At 45.9% G+C, this 21,907-nt stretch overlaps 1 protein-coding gene across 1 annotated transcript in view; it reads left to right on the top strand.

The window, feature by feature from the left end:
- Positions 1 to 6,436, top strand: part of SFRP1 (secreted frizzled related protein 1) — a 47,799-nt gene extending 41,363 nt beyond the window's left edge. Inside the window, exon 3 of the mRNA XM_032143742.2 lies at positions 2,927 to 6,436. Coding sequence (XP_031999633.1) covers positions 2,927 to 3,249 — 323 coding nt within the window. The 3' untranslated portion in view covers positions 3,250 to 6,436. The remainder of the gene's footprint in view (positions 1 to 2,926) is intronic.
- Positions 6,437 to 21,907: the final 15,471 nt, after the last annotated feature.

Below are 21,907 nucleotides of genomic sequence, written 5' to 3'. Positions count from 1 at the left end.
TTCCATTGAAGCAATATCATTTCTGACCGGGTCGTGGTATGTATGGCAGGAAAGAGTGGTTTTGGGGTTAGGTGTGGGTTCTGATCCTGATTCTGTCTCTTACAAACTGTGGCCTCATGCTGTTGTTACTTAACCTGAGTCCTTCTCCTTGATTATAATAAAGTACTATTGATGCCTTCTTAACATGGTTGCTGCGAGTATTAAACAAGGAGTCGTAGATAGACATATCCCATTCTCATCTGCAAAGCCCAGCATGTGGTGGGTACTGTCTTATAATGGCTCACTTCTCTGCAGAAAAGAGGGCGCCCGCCTTGTCAGCTGGAGCGTGCATTAGTTTCTCCCATCTCTAATAAATAAAATAAGTTAAAATATTAAACAATAAAGCTTTCACAAATGCAGTTTCTCCTTTGCCAGAGAAGTCTCTTTCAACCAGGAGGCGCTCTTTTGCCATTTCATAAGTGAAGTCATTTTGAAATGTAGGTGAGACTGGGAAGAGGGTCTGAGCTCCTCCCCGTGATCTTCTTGGTCCGTTTAATCAGTACTCCAAGTTTGGGGTTCATTCTAAAGAATTTTGGAACCATAGAGTCAGCATGGACAACATGCAGATTAAAAGTGCACATTTAGACATGGGTTTCAACTTAGGATTAGTGACTTTAGGCAAGCCAACTTAACCCCCTATGCCTCAGTTTTCTCATCCATTAGATGGGAAAATAATTATGCCTTCCTCCTGGAGTTGTTAGAATTAACTGAGGAAATGCACGGAAAATACTTAGCACATGTTCTGGCAGGTCACATGCTTTCATAATTGTTAGCCACTGTGATTTAGTTCAGGTTCAAGACTTTCCTCAGGGTGCGTGGGTGGAAGCCTTGCATCATTGAAAAGAGGGGGCTTGGTAATTTTCTATTAAAAAGAATTCAGAGAATATGCAAATTATCTGGTGACTGGCACCTAGAAAGTGATTTCCAACTCCTTTGGGAATATCTTGGGCTGACCAGTCTTAAAGGGGAGTTGATTGTACCAGCGACACTGTGTGTTCAGTCTGCTTCGTTTATAGAGCATGTCCACGCTCATTTATCTTCATCAGCAGTCCCCGTGGAGCCACTGCTACAGGATGTGACTCACAGGTTAACACTGTTAATTCAGTGTCCATTGGGACAGAGAAAAGAGAAAGCAGAGTTGGTGAATGGGCTGGTTTTCCCACTCTCGTGGGAGTTGAGAACAGAAGCAGCCCTGGTACCATATTGGATTTGAAGAGAGCTCATCACCTGGATTTATCAATTAGGACTTCACCAGGACTTGCTCTAATCTGCCAGAAAGTCAAAGTAGATTTGGATTTTGTGTAGGTCTTCTCAGTTGGCAGAACATTAGTGCTGCCTGTCAGTGGGGATTAGTGGTTGATTAGCGATTGACTGATACTAGCAGTACCTGTTATCTTACCGCCATAGAGACTCAGTAGTAGAAACTGATTTCTCCCATGCTGTGGTTGGACTTTGATGTTTAATGCAGGAAGGATGACCATTTGAAACAATCTTTAACTTTCCCTTGCTGAGTGCGCACACATAGTTCTGCCTGTCATTTTATAGGACTCAGTTTTCAAGGAATTGTAGGTCTTTCAGTGTTAAAATATTAAACCAATAACTTGCTCTTCAAAACAAAACCAAACAAAAAGAAACCCTCATGGTCAGGCATGGTGACTCATGCCTGTAATCCCAACACTTTGGGAGGCTAAGGAGGGAGGATTTCTTGAGTCCAGGAGTTCTGGGCAACATAGTAAGACCCGTCTCTTAAAAAAAAAAATCAGCCAGGCATGATGGTGCATGCCTGTAATCCCAGCTACTTGGGAGGCTGAGATGGGAGAATTGCTTGAGCCTGGGAGTTTGAGGCAGCAGTGAGCCGAGATCGAGACACTGCGCTCCAGCCTGGGCAATACAGTGAGACCCTGACTCCACAAAGACAACAATAAAAAACAAAAACATTCAGGATTTTTTGTCTTTGAATGCTGAGATCAATAGCATCAGATCATGTGGATTAAACTGGGTTATAGGACCCTGTTTTCTTTTAAAGCAGTGCATGATATTCTGAGTCACTGGATTTTTAAAAAGAGCAATGTGATTTAGTTTTGAAATTTATTTGAGGATCTCCTGGCACCGATGGCCATTACAGAGAGATACCACTGGACACCACAGAATAGGGGGTGGAGGCGCTGGCAGAATGGGTAACTGAGACCTTGATTTTTTTTTTTTTTTTTGAGATGGAGTCTTGCTCTGTCGCTCAGGCTGGAGTGCAGTGGCGTGATCTTGGCTCACTGCAACCTCCGCCTCCCAGGTTCAAGCAATTCTCCTGCCTCAGCCTCCTTAGTAGCTGGGATTATGGGTGCTTGCCACTATGCCTGGCTAATTTTTGTATTTTTAGTAGAGATGGGGTTTCACCATGCTGGCCAGGCTGGTCTCGAACTCCTGACCTCAGAGGATCTACCCACTTTGGCCTCCCAAAGTGCTAGGATTAACAGATCTTGGTTTTTGTGGATAAAACTGCTTGTTTCTTGACTTGTTACTTGCCTTTCATTTTCTTCTCCACCTCAGCTGTACACTTGGGTCATTGTTCTAAATGAAAAGCTTCGTTCTACAGTAAACACTGGAGATTCTGAAAGACATGAGGGAGGATGGCCGACACTGTAATTGCTGCTTGGGCGATGGGATTATTAGAAGCCCAAACCTCAGCATCATGCAATATACCCATGAAACCAACTCTGCACCTGTGCCCCGGAATCTAAAATTAAAAACATATATATTTACAAGAAGAAAGTATAAGCAAAAAAAAAAATAAATAAATAAAATGTAATCACTTGGAGGATCAAAAAAAGGAAAGCTGTGTTCTAAATGCTTTCTTTTCCCCTCTTTTCTCTTCTGTCCTCTCCATCTCTAGCACTGAGGATGAAAATAAAAGAAGTGAAAAAAGAAAATGGCGACAAGAAGATTGTCCCCAAGAAGAAGAAGCCCCTGAAGTTGGGGCCCATCAAGAAGAAGGACCTGAAGAAGCTCGTGCTGTACCTGAAGAATGGGGCTGACTGTCCCTGCCACCAGCTGGACAACCTCAGCCACCACTTCCTCATCATGGGCCGCAAGGTGAAGAGCCAGTACTTGCTGACGGCCATCCACAAGTGGGACAAGAAAAACAAGGAGTTCAAAAACTTCATGAAGAAAATGAAAAACCACGAGTGCCCCACCTTTCAGTCTGTGTTTAAGTGATTCTCCTGGGGGCAGGGCGGGGAGGGAACCTCGGGTGGGGTGGGGGCGGGGGGACAGTGCCCCGGGAACCCGGTGAGTCACACACACGCACTGCGCCTGTCGGTAGTGGACATTGTAATCCAGTCGGCTTGTTCTTGCAGCATTCCCGCTCCCTTCCCTCCATAGCCACGCTCCAAACCCCAGGGTAGCCATGGCCGGGTAAGGCAAGGGCCATTTAGATTAGGAAGGTTTTTAAGATCCGCAGTGTGGAGCAGCAGCCACTGCACAGGAGGAGGTGACAAACCATTTCCAACAGCAACACAGCCACTAAAACACAAAAAGGGGGATTGGGCAGAAAGTGAGAGCCAGCAGCAAAAACTACATTTTGCAACTTGGTGTGGATCTACTGGCTGATCTATGCCATTCAACTAGAAAATTCTAATAATTGGCAAGTCACGTTGCTTTCAGGTCCAGAGTAGTTTCTTTCTGTCTGCTTTAAATGGAAACAGACCCATACCAAACTTTCAATTAAGGTCAAGCCCAGAAAGTGATAAGTGCAGGGAGGAAAAGTGCAAGTCCATTATGTAATAGTGACAGCAAAGGGACCAGGGGAGAGGCATTGCCTTTTCTGCCCCACAGTCTTTCCATGTGATTGTCTTTGGATCTGAATCAGCCAGTCTCAGATGCCCCAAAGTTTCGGTTCCTATGAGCTCGGGGCATGATCTGATCCCCAAGACATGTGGAGGGGCAGCCTGTGCCTGCCTTTGTGTCAGAAAAAGGAAACCACAGTGAGCCTCAGAGAGACGGCGGTTTTCGGGCTGAGAAGGCAGTAGTTTTCAAAACACGTAGTTAAAAAAGAAACAAATGAAAAAAATTTTGGAACAGTCCAGCAAATTGCTAGTCAGGGTGAATTGTGAAATTGGGTGAAGAGCTTGGGATTCTAATCTCATGTTTTTTCCTTTTCACATTTTTAAAAGAACAATGACAAACACCCACTTATTTTTCAAGGTTTTCAAACAGTCTACATTGAGCATTTGAAAGGTGTGCTACAACAAGGTCTCCTGATCCGCCCGAGGCTGCTCCCAGAGGAGCAGCTGTCCCCGGGCATTTGCCAAGGGAGGCGGATTTCCCTGGTAGCATAGCTGTGTGGCTTTCCTTCCTGAAGAGTCCTTGGTTGCCCTAGAACCTAACACCCCCTAGCAAAACTCACAGAGCTTTCCATTTTTTTCTTTCCTGTAAAGAAACAATTCCTTTGAACTTGATTGCCTACAGATCAAAGAAATTCAGAACAGCCTGCCTGTCTGTCCCCCTGCACTTTTTACATATATTTGTTTCATTTCTGCAGATGGCAAGTTGACATGGGTGGGATGTTGTCCCCATCCAGCGAGAGAGTTTCAAAAGCAAAACATCTCTGCAGTTTTTCCCAAGTGCCCTGAGATACTTCCCAAAGCCCTTATTTTAATCAGCGATGTATATAAGCCAGTTCACTTAGACAACTTTACCCTTCTTGTCCAATGTACAGGAAGTAGTTCTAAAAAATGCATATTAATTTCTTCCCCCAAAGCCAGATTCTTAATTCTCTGCAACACTTTGAGGACCTTTATGATTGCCCCTCTGGGCCAATGCTTATACCCAGTGAGGCTGTAAAGTGGCCCCCTGCGGCCCTAGCCTGACCTGGAGGAAAGGATGGTAGATTCTGTTAACTCTTGAAGACTCCAATATGAAAATCAGCATGCCCGCCTAGTTACCTACCTGAGAGTTATCCTGATATAATTAATCTCTCACAGTTAGTGATCCTATCCTTTTAACACCTTTTTTGTGGGGTTCTCTCTGACCTTTCATCGTAAAGTGCTGGGGACCTTGTGATTTGCCTGTAATTTTGGATGATTAAAAAATGTGTATATATATTAGCTAATTAGAAACATTCTACTTTTCTGTTGTCAAACTGAAATTCAGAGCAAGTTCCTGAGTGCACGGATCTGGGTCTTAGTTCTGGTTGATTCACTCAAGAGTTCAGTGCTCATACGTATCTGCTCATTTTGACAAAGTGCCTCATGCAACCGGGCCCTCTCTCTGCGGCAGAGTCCTTAGTGGAGGGGTTTACCTGGAACATTAGTAGTTACCACAGAATATGGAAGAGCAGGTGACTGTGCTGTGCAGCTCTCTAAGTGGGAATTCTCAGGTAGGAAGCAACAGCTTCAGAAAGAGCTCAAAATGAATTGGAAATGTGAATCGCAGCTGTGGGTTTTACCACCGTCCGTCTCAGAGTCCCAGGACCTTGAGTGTCATTAGTTACTTTATTGAAGGTTTTAGACCCATAGCAGCTTTGTCTCTATCACATCAGCAATTTCAGAAGCAAAAGGGAGGCTCTCGGTAGGCACAGAGCTGCACTATCATGAACCTTTGTTTTTCTCCGCAAAGTATCTAACAAAACCAATGTGCAGACTGATTGGCCTGGTCATTGGTCTCCGAGAGAGGAGGTCTGCATGTGATTTGCTAATTATCACTAGGGCCAAGGTGGGATTTGTAAAGCTTTACAGTAATCATTCTGGATAGAGTCCTGGGAGGTCCTTGGCAGAACTCAGTTAAATCTTTGAAGAATATTTGTAGTTATCTTAGAAGATAGCATGGGAGGTGAGGATTCCAAAAACATTTTATTTTTAAAATATCCTGTGTAACACTTGGCTCTTGGTACCTGTGGGTTAGCACCAAGTTCTCCCCAGGGTAGAATACAATTAGAGCTCCAGTCTGCATTTGGATGTGTAAATTACGGCAATCCCATTTCCCAAACCTAAAATCTGTTTTTCTTATCAGACTCCGAGTAACCGGTTGCTGTGTCATAACTTCATAGATGCAGGAGGCTCAGGTGATCTGTTTCAGGAGAGCACCTAGGCAGCCTGCAGGGAATAACTGGCCGTTCTGACCTGTCGCCAGCAGATACACAGGACATGGATGAAATTCCCATTTCCTCTAGTTTCTTCCTGTAGTACTCCTCTTTTAGATCCCAAGTCTCTTAAAAAGCTTTGAATACTGTGAAAATGTTTTACATTCCATTTCATTTGTGTTGTTTTTTAAACTGCATTTTACCAGATGTTTTGATGTTATCGCTTATGTTAATAGTAATTCCCGTACATGTTCATTTTATTTTCATGCTTTTTCAGCCATGTATCAATATTCACTTGACTAAAATCACTCAATTAATCAATGATACTGTGAGCTGTGACTTTTTTTCCCACTCAGTCATACACTTCTCACCCTCTCCAGTGAAGCACATGTATCTTTCTCCTCTTGAGTTTCTTCAGTGATGCTTTCTGGTCCCAGATCAACAGCTTGCAAATGGTAACTGGGTGTGGGTGGGCTGAAGGAGAACTTGGGAGGCACCACAGGCTACCTGCGGCCCCCATCCTCCCATTTACCATCTGCTCCTAGAAATAACTTCCAGAAGTGTTTCTCCTGGCTGTGTGTGTTTCAGATCAGAGAGAAGGTTAAATGCTTGCTCTACAAGAATGTAGCTTTCGGCCCTGCCTGAATTTCTTTTCCATGTTTCTTGTGGAAACATTCTCTTTCCCCTCTGGCTCAACTCAATGTTAGAATTACCAACTAGAATTGGGAAACTTGTTCGTATCTGGAGTCTTAGACACATAGGAGGCCTTGGAGAGGAACATATCCACCCTTTTAACGTAAGATGGGGATATAGCTGGGATTTCCCAACTAGTCTGGGACTCCCAGGTCACTCGCCTGGTTGGAATTAGAACCCAGGGCTCCTGCATCCCACTTGCGTAGGCATGATGTCTGCGCTCCCTGCCGAGCTTCCCTTTGGACTCAGAGTGCTGCACCATACCCAGCCCAAGCTGTTTCATATTAGGTTATGTGCTTCTTGCCTAAGGAATTCTTCCATGTAACTTCTAATTCTGCAAGCAATTACAGTGAAAACTTCAGTGGACGTAGTTCCCTGATCAATAAGTCACCTCCAAACCGCAGACAACTGGCAGTTTTACCCAGAAGTGATAAAATATTCCCAAGTTACCCAAATCCATGCCCAAGCACAGAGACACAACTTTTTTTTAAAGGTGTGGTATGAGGACTTGTAAACATTCTATCAAAGTCATGCTCTAGTCCAGAAAGATTCTCACATACTAAATGTACCCGACTGGTGAAATAGTGAGATGCTAGTCCAGCCAAGGAAAATGTCCATATTTCCTTTTAGTTCCCTGTGGTTAATAAGAAAGAAAATTTATTTAGGCTGGGTGGAGATGTCATTGCCACCCCCTACTGAAGCTCACCACCATGACCCACCATTTCCATTTTTTTTAAGTCTGCAAAAGGATGATGAAGTGTGTGCAAAGGTATCTCAGTTCCAGCTGCTGGAGTCACCGTGGTGGAGTTTGGGGTGCCCAAGGGTCAGGACTGCTTGAGGCTTGTGCCTCAGAGATGCTGGCAGCACTTGGAACCATAGGCATGTCCTCAAGCTGCATGGCACCTGCACCTCTTTAATGAACAATTTCGGCACTCCCCTAGGCAGGAGGTATAAAAGACTAAGGGACACAGAGGTAGGCTGGTCTTAACTTCGAAGGCTGTCTCCCCACCTTGGGTCCAGAAGTGCTAGCAATACACTTTTGCTCCTGAGGGAGGGACATTGTACTAATCATCCAGTAGCAATTGAAGGGCAGAGGGAGAATCGTTCTTAAATTTCAGCCTATGTGAGTATCACCAAGGGGAGCTTACTAATACGTGGGTCTTGGCTCCCACCCCCAGACATTCTGATTGGGAAAGTTTGGGAAGGTTAGCAAAGCGGCTCTAGAACCAAGGTGCTAGGTTTCTCTGATGCCAGCAGTCCACAGGATCTTACTTTGCAAAACATTCTCATAGGACCTGCGTGGCCTGGGGATGAGAGGCAGGAAGTTATTTTGTAATCTCCCTCTCCCCACATCCACACTTCATATTGCTGCAGTCCCTTCTGAAGCTCTGTGAGTTCATCTTACCTGGCATCAGCTAATAGAGGCAAGTTAAATGCAAGGGGGAATGAGCCCTCTTTCCTTAAGGCTGGGTACATTTGGCTGTCCAAGGAGTGTTTCTCACATTTTAATATGTATATGACTCACTTGAGGACCAGTGTTAAAATGCAGATTCTGAAGGGTAGGTCTGAGGTGGGCTTGAATTCTGCATTTCTTTTCTTTTTTTTTCCTCATTTTTTCCAGTTTTATTTGTATAAAGACATACATGGCCTATCCAATGGAGCTTTGTCAAATAATCCATAAGTACCTAAAGCACACATGACTCGTAATGCTTTTAATATCAAAAGAGGTTATTTTTCTTAATCCAAAGATTACTTTATATAATTATTCTTTTTGCAAACTACTAGTTGGCCATATTAACATTTGAATAATCTTTTAAAAATTTAAATATAAATTTTGGATTGGGGGCACATGTGCAGCTTTGTTACAAGGGTATATTTCATGATGCTGAGGTTTGGGCTTCTATTGACTCTATTACTCAGTGAACATAGTACCTAATAGGAAATTTCCCAATTCTTGCCCCCACCCCTTCCTCCTTTTGGAGTCCCCAGAATTGATTCTCTCTATCTTGATGTCCATGTGGACCCAATGTTTAGCTCCCACTTATAAGTAAGAACATGTGGCATTTGGATGTGACTGCAAAGTACAGAATTTTGTTCTTTTTTATGGCTGTGTAGTATTCCATAGCGTATATGTATCACGTTTCCTTGGGTACCTGGGTGAGGCTGAAGCTGTGAAGCTGTCAGTGTGCAGAATGTACTTTGGGTAGGGAAGCTCTAACAGGCTGATGGTTTCAGGCACGTCCTCACCCCCTGTTACAGTATCACCATCTCTATGATCAGCACAGCCCATCTCCTAGGGACTCAAAATATTGACCACACTTTGGAATGGGAAGAAAATCAAACCAGAGAGTCACGCTTATAAACCCAAAACTGGGGCTGATCTTCTCAACCCACTCATTAGATTTCATTCTTGTCCTAGACCTTAAGGGTTAATTCTTTTCCCTCAGACTCTGCTCATTATGGAAACTCACAGGTTCCTTCCAATTTTTCCCGTCTATTAACATTCTGGACTGTGCCCTTTACCAAAATTCCCAATTCCCAGCCCCCATCCCCAGACCCACCAGGGGTTGGTGGAGTTAACCAACTGGTGGTATTTACCTGGACAGCTAAAGTTACATAGGAACTTGACAACAAAATTGGGACTTTCCCTGTTCCATTTGCTCATGTCTGGGCAGTTTCAACCTCAGGTTATGGGAGGAGCAAGAAAGAGAGGGGAAATGGAAGTCTTTGGAGGGAAAATCCCACCCCTGATACATTGAGGACAGCCTGCCCCCTGGGCTGACTTACTAGGGGAGCAGGCGGTAGGAATTGCTGTCGGCAACGTCTAAGGGAGGCCACTTGTAGGTTTGGAGAAGATGGGCACCAGAATAAGCTCCAAATAGGAGCAGAAAGCTCCTGTGTCTTCATGCATCTGCAGACTATTTAGATAAGAAGGGGCTGTACCTAATCATGGAGAGTTGTTTGCTTAAATAAAGGAAGGGAAAGCTGCATGTGTGTGTGCTTCAGGGGAGAAGGAGGAGGTGGGAAGGAGAAAGGGGCCAGGAATTTTCCACAGCTGAAACCCACCACGTGGTTATCATTAGGATGACCTTCCTATCACCTGAGCAACAGGACTGGTGGATGGGGGCTGGTGAGGAAGGATTCGGGATCCGATCCGCGGGATTTCAGCTAAGTTCTGATGTGGCAGTTGCAAGCACTAAGGAGAAGTTCTTATCTCCTGCTTCCCTGGAGTACCTGAGTCCACAGTCCTACAGCTGTGCATCCTCAGGAAGCTGGCCAGGTGGGATCCAGGGATCCAGCTTCTCTGAGATCCCCGGGTGTCAGGGCTTTAATATAAATAAAGCAATCAGAACCCAGAGCTTGTTGGCATGGATGCAGTGAAAAGGGAATGCTTATACACTGTTGATGGGAATGAAAGTTAGTATAACCTCTATGGAAAACAGTATGGAGATTTCTCAAATAACTAAAAATAGAGCTACCATTCGATCTAGCAATCTTACTGCTGGGTATCTACCTAAAGGAAAAGAAGCCATTATATCAAAAAACACCTACACCTGTATGTTTACTATAGCACAATTCACAGTTGCAAAGATGTGGAATCAACCTAAGTGCCCATCATCCAATGAGTGAATATAGGAAATGTGGTATACATACACCATGGAATACTACTCAGCCATAACAAATGAAATAATGTCTTTTGCAGCAACTTGCATGGAGCTAGAGGCCACTATCCTAAGTGAAGTAACTCAGGACTGGAAAACTAAATACTGGCATATTCTTACTTATAAGTGGAAGCTATGCTGTGGGTACACAGGCACACCAGAGTGGTATAATGGACATTGGAGACTCAGAAGAGCAGAGGGTGGGAGTGGAGTGAGGAATGAGAAATTACCTATTGGGTACAGTGTACACTGTTTGGGTGATGGTTACACTAAAAGCCCAGACTTCACTATATAATTCATCCATGTAACCATAAAGAATCTGTACCCCTAAATCTATTGAAATAGAAAAAAAATCCAGAACTGCACAATAAATTTCCTTCCAAGGAAGGGAATTAGAAAGAAAAGAGGAGATTCTGCTAAAATGCTTTGCACATGATCCCCATCTCTATTGCACTTTTTATTTTATTTTAGTTTTATTTATTTATTTTGAGACAGGGTTTTGCTCTGTCGCCCAGGCTGGAGGTCAGTGGTGTGATCTTGGCTTACTGCAGCCTTAACCTTCCAGGCTCAGACGATCATTCCACCTCAGCCTTCTGATTAACTGATACTACAGGCATAAGCCACCAAGCCGTGCTAATTTTTAAATTTTTTTGTAGAGACAAGTCTCACTATGTTGCTCAGGCTGGTCTTGAACTCCTGGGTTCAAGCAATCCTCCTGCCTCTACCTCCCAAATTGTTGGGATTACAGGCATGAGCCACTGAGCTTGGCCATCTATTGCACTTTTTAATGATTTACACTAGCATCTGCTGTTATTGTTTGTACCTGGGAATGGATTGAGGGTGGAAGGGTGGTTTAGGGGCCTCAGTTTTCATTTTTGCTGCCTAGTTCTCTGGGTGGCTTATGCAGATCTGGGTAATCTTGCCCCATCAACTAGATGAGTAGGCCCGTCATCTGAAGGAATAAAGAGATCACATGCCACAACCCAACCCACAGCCCAAGTGCCTATTTCACAATGTGGCCCAAGGACAACCAGGGTGGGTTCCACAGATTTAGCTGGATTCCTCTGGGGTCAGTGCTCCCTCCCAAGGCCAGCAGCTGAGGCCATAGGAATCTAAACTTGGCTGCTAGTCTTGGCAGGTTGCTCAATGACTCCTAGCCGCACAAATCAGGCCCCGAGCTGGCCCAGGCTTGAGGGAGGCCCCAAGGCCCCTACAGAAGAGGAGGAGAAGGAGGCAGTCAGTAGTTGCCTAGAGAAAAAAATAAGCACCAGCCTGTAAATTGCAATGTATGTCAGCGTGAAGCCTTGCTAGCTCTGCTCCCCCCTTGCCAACCACTGCCACTCAGAAACTCCCTGCATCCTCTCCAGACTTCCCCAGGCGGCTGCCTTATTTTCAGATGCCTCCTCCCTGCAGTGCCAGAACTGACGGTTATGAATGAGAAACACAGGCTGGAGCTGGATATGGAAGGCATCCCATAATGAAGACTGAGTAGATGTGCATGAGGACCCAGAGACTTGCACTGATTTTCACTCAACCGATGGAAGGAAATAATTTACCTTTCAAACCCCCTAGAACCAGCTTGACTGTTCTGTGGATCTTGATGAAGAAAACCAGGAAAGCTGGTATGTCCTGGTACGTTTGGCTCCCTGCAAAATATTTCTTTCCTAGGCCCTCTTCATTAGAAACCTGCCTCTGCCCTGAGTTGGAGAAGACAGGCCTTTTCCCCTGCTGTGCACATTTTCCCACAGTCCTGAGACTGAACCTGTAGCAGGGCCAGAGAAAATCCTCTCCAGTTTTTTCACTGTTTCCTCTCTGCCTGGTGGATGGAAATCAGTTTGCTCAGGAGAAGTGGTTTCTACTGCAGGGATAAGAGATCCAGGCTCTAAGACAAGTCAAATAAAATTCATGTGTTAGACACACACAGACACACACACACACACACACAATCACACAGTTGCCCAGGGAGAGGGTCGCAGCTCTGCACCAGGAGGACAATTTGTTTTAAGGTGCAAGCTGCCCCGGCTCTCAATTTGTTGCTTTCATTTTTATAATCACTGTTGTGTTCCAATTGTTGTAAGTGGCACTGGGAATGTTTGTTCTCATGTAATTGCTTGTTTCCTACTGAAATTTCCATGTCAGACCCCTTCATTGTTCTCAGTATCGCTTGCCTCCCATTCTGTGGGGCTGGCATGGATTATCCTAGTGGCGGCCGGCAGGGCATGCGAGCACCATTCCGCTCAGTCCTGACGCAGCTGAGGACGGCTGGGGGAACCGGTCCCGGCTGCTGGGCCAAACGTTGGGATGAGAGAAGCTTGACAAGGGCCTGGACTGCCTCCTGATTCTGAACTAGGCCAAATTTGGATTGCATTTTGCACCCCCCACCCCCAAGTATTTCAGAGGAAATGTGACCCTGTGTTTCTGAGTCATGTGCACTTAACTCGTTAAAATGTTGATTTACAAAGGGTGGGTGGTGTCCAAATAAACCTCTGGAGCCTCAATTCCGAGCCAGCCTTTCTTTTTTTCTTGGTGACTTTTTGTGGGGAGGGTAGGTGGGAAGAAGGAATCAAAGATTTTGTCTTTGATCGGGAAGTTACATTCCAACAGGAATGAAACTTGGACCCAGCAGGCAGGAACAGGGACCCAGACCTTTGCAATTGATTGGGTTCTCTATTGGATGAGTTATGTGCGTCCAGACCTAATCAGAACCACCTGGACTTCCTCAAGACTCATCACTGTCCACGCCGCATGAAGCATTTGAACTTGACCTGCGCTGAAATTGAGCCAGGGTACATAAAACGAAAGCCCAGCATCCACTTACAGGAATAAATGGACATCTGCAGAGAGGACTTGGAATTCTGCAAAAAACACTCAGAGCTTGGTGCTTCTCTTCTTCACCTGGAATTCTAGCAACTACCACCCATGAACATTAATCTACTCCTTTAAAAACCCCACCCCTTCCAGGAACTTGGGGTGTACTTTTTATAAGGTGCATATGAAACCTGTCTAGAATGGGGCAAAGGATGGTGATATGTTATAACTTCAGCCGGGCTGTCTTCTTGGGCCTCCAAACTGCTTTAGGAAGCCCTGGGCTTTTGTCCATTTATCATTTCTTATTTATTTATTTACTTATTTTAGAGACAGGGTCTTGCTCTGTTGCCCCAGGCTGGAGTGCAGTGGCATGATCACAGCTCACTGCAGGCTGAAACTCCTGGGCTCAAGCAGTCCTCCCAGTGCAGCTTCCTGAGCAGCTGGGGCTACAGGAGTGCATCAGCATGCCTGGCTAATTTTTGTATTTTTTGTAGAGATGGCATCTCGCTATGTTGCCCAGGATGGTCTCCAACTCAAGCAATCTTCCTGCCTTGGCCTCCCAAAGCACTGGAATTTCGGTTATGAGCCACCATGCCCAACTCATTTATCATTTCTTTTAGGAGAGGAATGCTAAAAAAAAAAATGTATCCCGGCACTGATGTGGGAAGAGCACATCCCTTTTTTAGGGTGTGTGTGTGTATGTATGGGTGTCTGTGTATGTGTGTGGGTGCATATCAGTGTCAGCGTGTGTGGGTGCTGGCATTGAGATGTGTGCTTGTGTTTGTGTTCGTGTCTGTGTGTACAATGTAGCTCCAATGCTAGGCCACTGGGACTTCCCCTCCTCACTGGCCCCTCTGCTGGAAGCCCCTACATACTTGGGGTCGAGTGGAATGTTAAATTGTGGTACCAAGTCTGCTTTGTACTGATCACCTTTTTTTTTTTTTTTTTGAGATGGAGTCTCACTCTGTTGCCCAGGCTGGAGTGCAGTGGCATGATCTCAGCTCATGCAACCTCTGCCTCCCAGGTTCAAGTGATTCTCCTGATTCAGCCTCCTGAGAGTAGCTGGTACTGCAGGTGCCTGCCACCACACCTGTCTAATTTTTTTGTATTTTTAGTAGAGATGGGGGTTTCACCATGTTGGCCAGGCTGGTCTCGAACTCCTGACCTCAGGTGATCTGCCTACCTCAGCCTCCCAAAGTGCTGGGATTACAGGTGTGAACCACCCCTCCTGGCCTGTATTGATCACTCTTTTTCTTGATTGTCCCTTCATCACTTCCACTTGTCTGTCAGCACCATGAGGACAGCTGCCGTGTATAATATGAGCTCTGTGTCTCCCTCCCCACTGCCATGGCCTTCAGTACAGTGCCTTGCACTTGCCTTAAATTCAAGAAACTTGTACGGGGTGGTTAAGAAAGAAGAGGAATGAATTGAACCAATTGGACTTCAGAGTGTGGCAGAGCATGGCCTGGTGGGGCTCCCTGGGGAAAGGCAAGTGACTATAAAGTGGGGAGAGTTGGGCAGCACTCCAGGACCTTTCCTGTCCCTGCCTGGGAGCCTCTCCTCCACCCCCCTATTGGCACTATTGGGTTGACGTCATCTTCCATTAAACTAGCTTTGCTTTTCCACTGCGAAAGGAAAATGATGCACTCATTCCAGTATATTTGGATGTTTTAAAGGTTGGTCTGGCTTCACAGACGATGTCCATCCGTGGCTGACATACCAATGAAATTGAAGAAAAGCTGGTTTTCCAGTATTTCTTTGGCAGAGAATCCAGCGGCTGACACTGGATCAGAATTAGGGCTCATAAAACTTAGAGCCAGGACCTTGAATGCTGAGTGCTCACTTATAAGATGCTTTCAAGTCCTTATCTTGCAGAACAGTTAAATGTCTGCATCTGGCTCACTCCCCTTGGGATCACTTTTTAGAATGATCCCTGCTGGTGCAGAGTGTGGAGAGCTGAACTGGCCAGCAAACCTGGGATGTTTTCTTCTGAATAAGTGGTTCATTTGAATCTTTTATGTGAAGTTAATTCTGCAAATTCCTTGGTGCAGGACTTGAAAAACCATAGTCAGAAGGCAGAGATACAAACCAAAACACCACCAACATCAAAACAAAACCCAATCAGACAACAAAACAACAAAAAAGCCCAAACGCGAAACGTTCTATTTAGCATAGGTCTGCAAAGAAAGGATTCTGGGAACTTCACATACAGACTCTGATAGGGAAGGTAATAGAAGAGGTGGGTTATGTCCTAACTTGGTCAACAAGTTCTGGTGAGGCTAGGCTGAAATACTGGTGGATGGGGGTGCACACACTTTGCAGTCATCAGGGCAGAGTTTTATCTTGTTCTTTCTCACTTTTTTGTTTGTTTGTTTGAGACTGAGTCTCGCTCTGTCATCAGGCTGGAGTGCAGTGGCACGATCTTGGCTCACTGCAACCTCCGCCTCCCGGGTTCAAGCGATTCTCCTGCCTCAGCCTCCCGAGTAGCTGGGACTACAGGCACACACCACCACATCCAGCTAATTTTTGTATTTTTAGTAGAGATGGGGTTTCACCATGTTGACCAGGATGACCTTGATCTCTTGACCTTGTCATCCACCTGCCTTGGCCTCCCAAAATGTTGGGATTACAGGCATTAGCTACCACGCCCGGCCTCTTTCTCACATTTAGTGACATCTTGAGAAGTGCCATAGTATTGCAGTTGACTTTAAATTCTGCTTCTTTGCATCAAAGGACACAATCAACAGAGTGAAAAGGCAACCCACAGCATGGGAGAAAATATTTGAAAATCATACATTTCATAAGGGATTAATACCCAGACTATATAAAGAACTCCTACAATTCTACAACAGAAACAAAAACCAAATGGCCTAATTAAAAAATTCACAAAGGACCCGAATAGACAGTTCACTAAAGAAGGTACACAAATGGCAGATAAACAAGTAAAAGATGTTCAACATTACTAATCAGTAGAGAAATGCAAGTCAAAACCACAATGGGATATTACTTCCTGCCCATTCGAATGGCTACCATCAAAAACAGAAATTAGCTGGATGTGGTGGCATGTGCCTATAATCCCAGCTGTTAAGGAGGCCAAGGGAGGAGGATCACTTGAGCCCAGAAATTCGAGGCCAGTCTAGGCAACATAGCAAGACCCAATCTCTTAAATAAACAATAGAAAATAACAAATGTTGGCAAGGATGTGGAGAAATTCCCACCTTGTGCAATGTTGGTGGGAATGTAACACACTGCAGCTACTGTGGAAAACGGTATAGCAGTTTCTCAAAAGCTTCAAAATAGAATTACCAGAAGATCTAGCAATTCCACTTCTGAGTGTATACCTAAAATAACTGAAATCAGGGACTCAACGAGATATTTGTAAATCTATGTTCATAGCAGCATTAATCACAATAGCCAAAAGTTAGGCGAGTGGAAAAACAAAATGTGCTGTATATGTACTACACAATAGCATTTGCTTTTTCCAAGAATAAAGGAAATTCTGACATGCTACAATGTGGATGCACCTTGAGGACATGATGTTAAGTGAAATAAGCCAGTCTCAAAAAGACAAATACTATATAATTCCACTTACGTGAGGTATCTGCATTAGTCAAAGTCAAAGAGACAGAAAATAGGTTGAAGGTTGCCAGGGGCTGGGGGAAGGAGAAATGAGGAGTTATTGTTTAACGGGTAGGGAGTGTCAGTTTTGCAAGAATTCTGTGGAGGGACAGTGGTGATGGTTGCACAATAACGTGAATGTACTTAATGCCACAGAACCGTACACTTAAAGTGGTTAAGATGGCAAATTTTATGTTATATGTATTTTAACACAATTAAAAATTAAAAATAATTTTAAAATGTTGTTCCTTCTCTCATTTCTGGGACAAAAGATGTTGTCCAAAGTCCAGGAATAAGTAAGTTGAAAGCTATGTGTGCAGCAGAACCTTATTTCTGAGTTACGCAGTTTAGCGACCTCCTAACGGAAAAAAACTTCACGGAGTGTGTTTTCCACTGCCTTCTGCTCACCACACTGAGGATTACAAGAGGAAAACAGCTACACCAGAGTCAAAAGTGATCAGACCTCTGATTTTCCAACTCTGGCAGAGAAGCTGCAAGTGCGTGCGCATACACACACACACACACACACACACACACACACACACACACACACACTTACACACTTTCCAGCCAGCTCAGCCGACTTCCTCCGAGAGATGACACCACTTTGCGGCCTCCCTGTGGGACAGAGTGGAACTTGGAACTCACTTTCTTGGGCCTCCCAGGACTTTGGCTGCCTAGAAGGAAGAGAAGGGAGTGCTAAGATTCTCCGAGAAACTCACAGCTTCCTCTGCAGCTCTGCTCCTGGCCAGCATGAGAGGAGGGAGCTTGAACCAAGAGTCCTCTCCTGGAGGGGAAACCTATCTAAGAAATATTGTCTATCAATCAGTAAGTCTCTCAAAAGCCGTTACTGCCAACATCGTTTCTTATTTGCCATCTCTTCTCCCCCCTTTAAAAATGTCCTTACTTTTCCCTTTTTTTCCCGTCTTTTCTTTCTTGTCCATTCCTTTTTTTTTTTTTTTTGTAACGGTTTTGTAAAGGGGAAAGTACCCTGCACACACTCTCTTTTTTGTTTTTGTTTTTAATTTTACTTTAAGTTCTGGGATACATGTGCAGAACGTGCAGGTTTGTTACATAGGCATACGTGTGCAATGGTGGTTTGCTGCGTCCATTCTTTTTTTTTTTATTTTTTAAAATCCTCTTCCTTCATTTCTCCCCTTCTGCCTCCTTCTATCCCCGTGTCCTCAATCTTTCTGTTTTTCTTGCTTTCTCCTCATTTTTCTCTCTTTCTTGACGCCCCTTCATAGCTAAAGATACCGTCCTTGGCACAGGACTCTGGTTCTGAGGCGTGACACAGCAGGAGTTCATCCTGGGGACCCTCTCGCAGGCGGCGCTGCATACAGGGAACCTGTCCCGGCTGTGGGAGGCCAGGCAGCCTCCCCCTCCAAGGCAGAGCCAGACGAAGCTCTCTGTCCTTCTTGCATTTCTCTGTCACCTTGTTCAGATGGCCTTTGACTTGGGGGGAGCCACGCTCATTTACAGCAGACGCATCACGACTGGATTGCAGGAGGAGCCACCTCTCTGCAGTGGGGGGATGTGGATTGGCGCCTGTAGGATGAAATATGGCACATTGGGCCTGGTCACTGCCATCAGTCCAGGGGCATTCTCAGATGCAGGAATAAAAACAAAGCCCGATTGTTTCCAGCCCTGTGGTGCATTCCTTCCACAGCTCATCACCCTGTCATCAAGCCTCGTGCCTGCCACACACACCGGGGGCTGAAACAAAAGCTGTTTCCCTTCACACAGCACCGAGCTATCTTCCATCTGTCGGGGCCGCTTCCCCATCTTGGGACAACTGGCAGTGGGCTCTGACACCCTGCTAGGGAGTAAGAGGCCCAGGAGAAATGAAAGGAGACGTCCTGCTCAATTGAGACAGGGGACAGCTGGTGTCCTTGTTTTCTGAAGGGCTCAGAGAGGCACAGAGCGCGTCAAACTGTCCACTTAGTGACCGACACTTTTCCCCAGTGCTGAGGGAACTTCCCGGACTGGGGGCCTTCAAGGCCTGGGCCTTACTGGCACTCAAGGTAGGAAGAACAGACAAACAGCTGCTTATCTCTGCCCAAATGACTCCATCCAGACTCAGGGAGAGAGTTCTATTTTTTTTTTTTTTAATTTGAGAGAGGGTCTCACTCTGTCACCCAGGCTGGAGTGCAGTGGTGTGATCTCAGCTCACTGCAGCCTCTGCCTCCTGGGTTCATGTGATTCTCCTGCCTCAGCCTCCCGAGTAGCTGGAACTACAGGCACACACCACCACATCCGGCTAATTGTTGTATTTTTTGGTAGAGATGGGGTTTCACTGTGTTGGCCAGGCTGGTCTCAAATGCCTGACCTCAAGTGATCCTCCTGCCTTGGCCTCCCAAAGTATTGAGATTACAGGCATGAGCCATTGCGACTGGCCTTATTGTTTTCAATCATTAATAAAAGTCAGTGGTTTGGGGGTAGCCACTGTACCAGCTCTTATGAAGGATGCAAAGATAAGTCAGAAATGAATTCTGCCCCCAAGGATTTTACAATCTCACAGGGAAGGTAAGAGGTTGGTATAAGAACCCCAGTGCTGAGTAGGAAGTGAAATGAGAAATAAGAGAAGTGTGGACGAACTCCCCTGAAAATCCTCAGAGTGATGGTATCGGGAGGACTCACAAAGTGGGGCAGTGAAGTGGAGCCTGAGAGTGGTCAGGACTGGATACGCAAGGTCAGGAAGAGGGCACAGCAGTCAGAGAAGGAGGACGTGGATCCACGCTGGGGGGTCTGCTGAAGGCTGATGCCAGGGGGACTGACCTAATCAGAAGTGGCTTTAAGGAGGCTGGAGAGGCCAGCAGGGAGACACGAAAGGCATGGCCTAGGTCTGCCAAATGGCCTGCAAGTTTTAATGACCGGCTTCCTGGGCAGTGCAGTGGCCAGGGCTGGCTGCCATGAACAGTTCCTGGCTGGGCTGGGGCTGCTCACAGCATGGTCCGTGGACTGGCTGTGGCTGGTCCATGAAGAAATAAGTACAGAAATTGTAATCTGATGGAGTGATTTTATGTCCGTCCAATCTAATAATATAAATTTTCAGCTTGTATTTGTGTGCTTTGTTTTTATTCAGTTTTTCCTAATAACTCATTTGTACTGCATTTTACAAAATATAGATCTGTGACAGGTTGGACAGAAAAAACAACCACTGGTCTTTCCTGACAGCCTTTCTCAAACCATGGCTGGTTTGAGATGTTCTTCCTGGAAGAGGCTCCATTTTCCTAGGGTGACGCGTGCTCTAGCCTCATATGGTTTGCTGAGGGCTGCTGACTGACGCCTGATCTATTTCCTCTCTCCAGCTGGAGTGCAGGTGGCCTGTCATATCTACATACCTGTGCTGGGGTCCCACATGGTTAGGCAGGGACACAGGTCTTCAGGTGTGTGTGGGAACTAGGGCCGGTGTTTCCGGCTCCACCCTGAGAGTACCCTTGGGTCGTGGGAAGGTCTGGAGCTGAGAACTGCCACCAGCCTGCAGGCGAGGCCATGGGGTGGGGGACTCAGGAAAGACAGAACAGCCTGCAGGAGAAACCATGGGGTGGGGTAGGGGGGACCCAGGGTGGCCTGCAGGGGAAGCCGCAGGGTTGGGGAGACTCAGGGTGGCCTGCAGGGGAAGCCGCGGGGTGGCAGGGCACTGAGGGAAGATAGAGCAGCAGCCTGCTCTTTGGCCGGGACTCTGGGCTCCCATCTCTTTTCCTATGAAGATTTTCATGCATCTAATATTTGTAACTGGTTTACTGAAGGAGCTACGCTGGGGCTGAAATAATGAAATCATTTTCTGTTTTCCACCTGACTGCCTTTCCCGCCTATTCCATTGGATCCCTGTCCTGGGGGCCTCTTTTTTTTTTTTTTTTTGAGACGGAGTCTCGCTCTGTCGCCCAGGCTGGAGTGCAGTGGCGTGATCTTGGCTCACTGCAAGCTCCGGGGGGCCTCATTTAGATTCCATTGCTTTCTGGTCCTTTGCAGGTACTAAGACACCGTCTCATCTTCCTGTACCAAATAGTCCAGACTAATCTAAGGGAGTTTTTAAAGGTTTTTATCTTATTTTATTTTAGTTTTTGTTTGAGACGGAGTCTCACTTTGTTGCCCAGGCTGGAGTACAGTGGCGCCATCTCGGCTCACTGCAACCTCCTCCTCCAGGGTTCAAGTGATTCTCCTGCCTCAGCCTCCTGAGTAGCTGGGACCACAGGCATGCACCACCATGCCTGGTTTATTTTTGTATTTTTAGTAGAGACAGAGTTTCACCATGTTGGTCATGGCTGGTCTTGAACTCCTGGCCTCAAGTGATCTGTGTGCCTCAGCCTCCCAAAGTGCTGGGATTCCAGGCGTGAGCCACCGCGCCTGGCCTTAACGTTCTTATTGAAGTTAACCTTTCCACTCTCCCTGCCCCACAGCCTCCTAAACCTGCAGTAGAGGAAGGGATGTATCTTTTCCCTCTCCGTGTGTCTTCCTCCTCTGTGATAAAAGAAAAACCTTAAACAACTTTAAATTAAAAAAAAAAAAACATTAAATTTAACAGGCTTAATTGAGCAAAGAATGATTCGCACATTGGGGAGACCCGGGAGCAGAATAGGTTCCAAGACGCTCCAACATAGCCACGTGGTGGAAGAAGGTTTATGGACAAAAAAGGGAAAGTGAGGAACAGAACACAGAAGTGAGGTGCAGAAGCAGCAGGGTGATTGCAGCTGGGCACTTGCCTTATGTGAATAGAGTTTGAACAGTTGGCCGCCTTCGATTGCCAGAAACTCGGTGATTGGCACAAGAGTAGGCTGCAGTCTGTTCAGTCTCCAGGTAGCTTACAGCACACTATGCATGGAAAAAACTTTAGGCCAAACTTAAAATAGTCAAAGAGGCAGCTTCAGACCAGACTTAGTTCAACGGCCCCCACTGGCTCTCCTGCTTGTTGGGAGGTGGGTGAGAGGGAGGTGGGGAGCCATAAAGGGATGAAGCGGTCATCCCTGGCTGGCGATAGGAACTGAGTAGGTACCTTCTAACTGGGCCGGTT

This window comes from Hylobates moloch, unplaced genomic scaffold (assembly GCF_009828535.3).
Source record: "Hylobates moloch isolate HMO894 unplaced genomic scaffold, HMol_V3 SCAFFOLD_22, whole genome shotgun sequence".
NCBI classification, from domain to species: domain Eukaryota; kingdom Metazoa; phylum Chordata; class Mammalia; order Primates; family Hylobatidae; genus Hylobates; species Hylobates moloch.
This window is presented reverse-complemented; position numbering and strand designations above follow the sequence as displayed.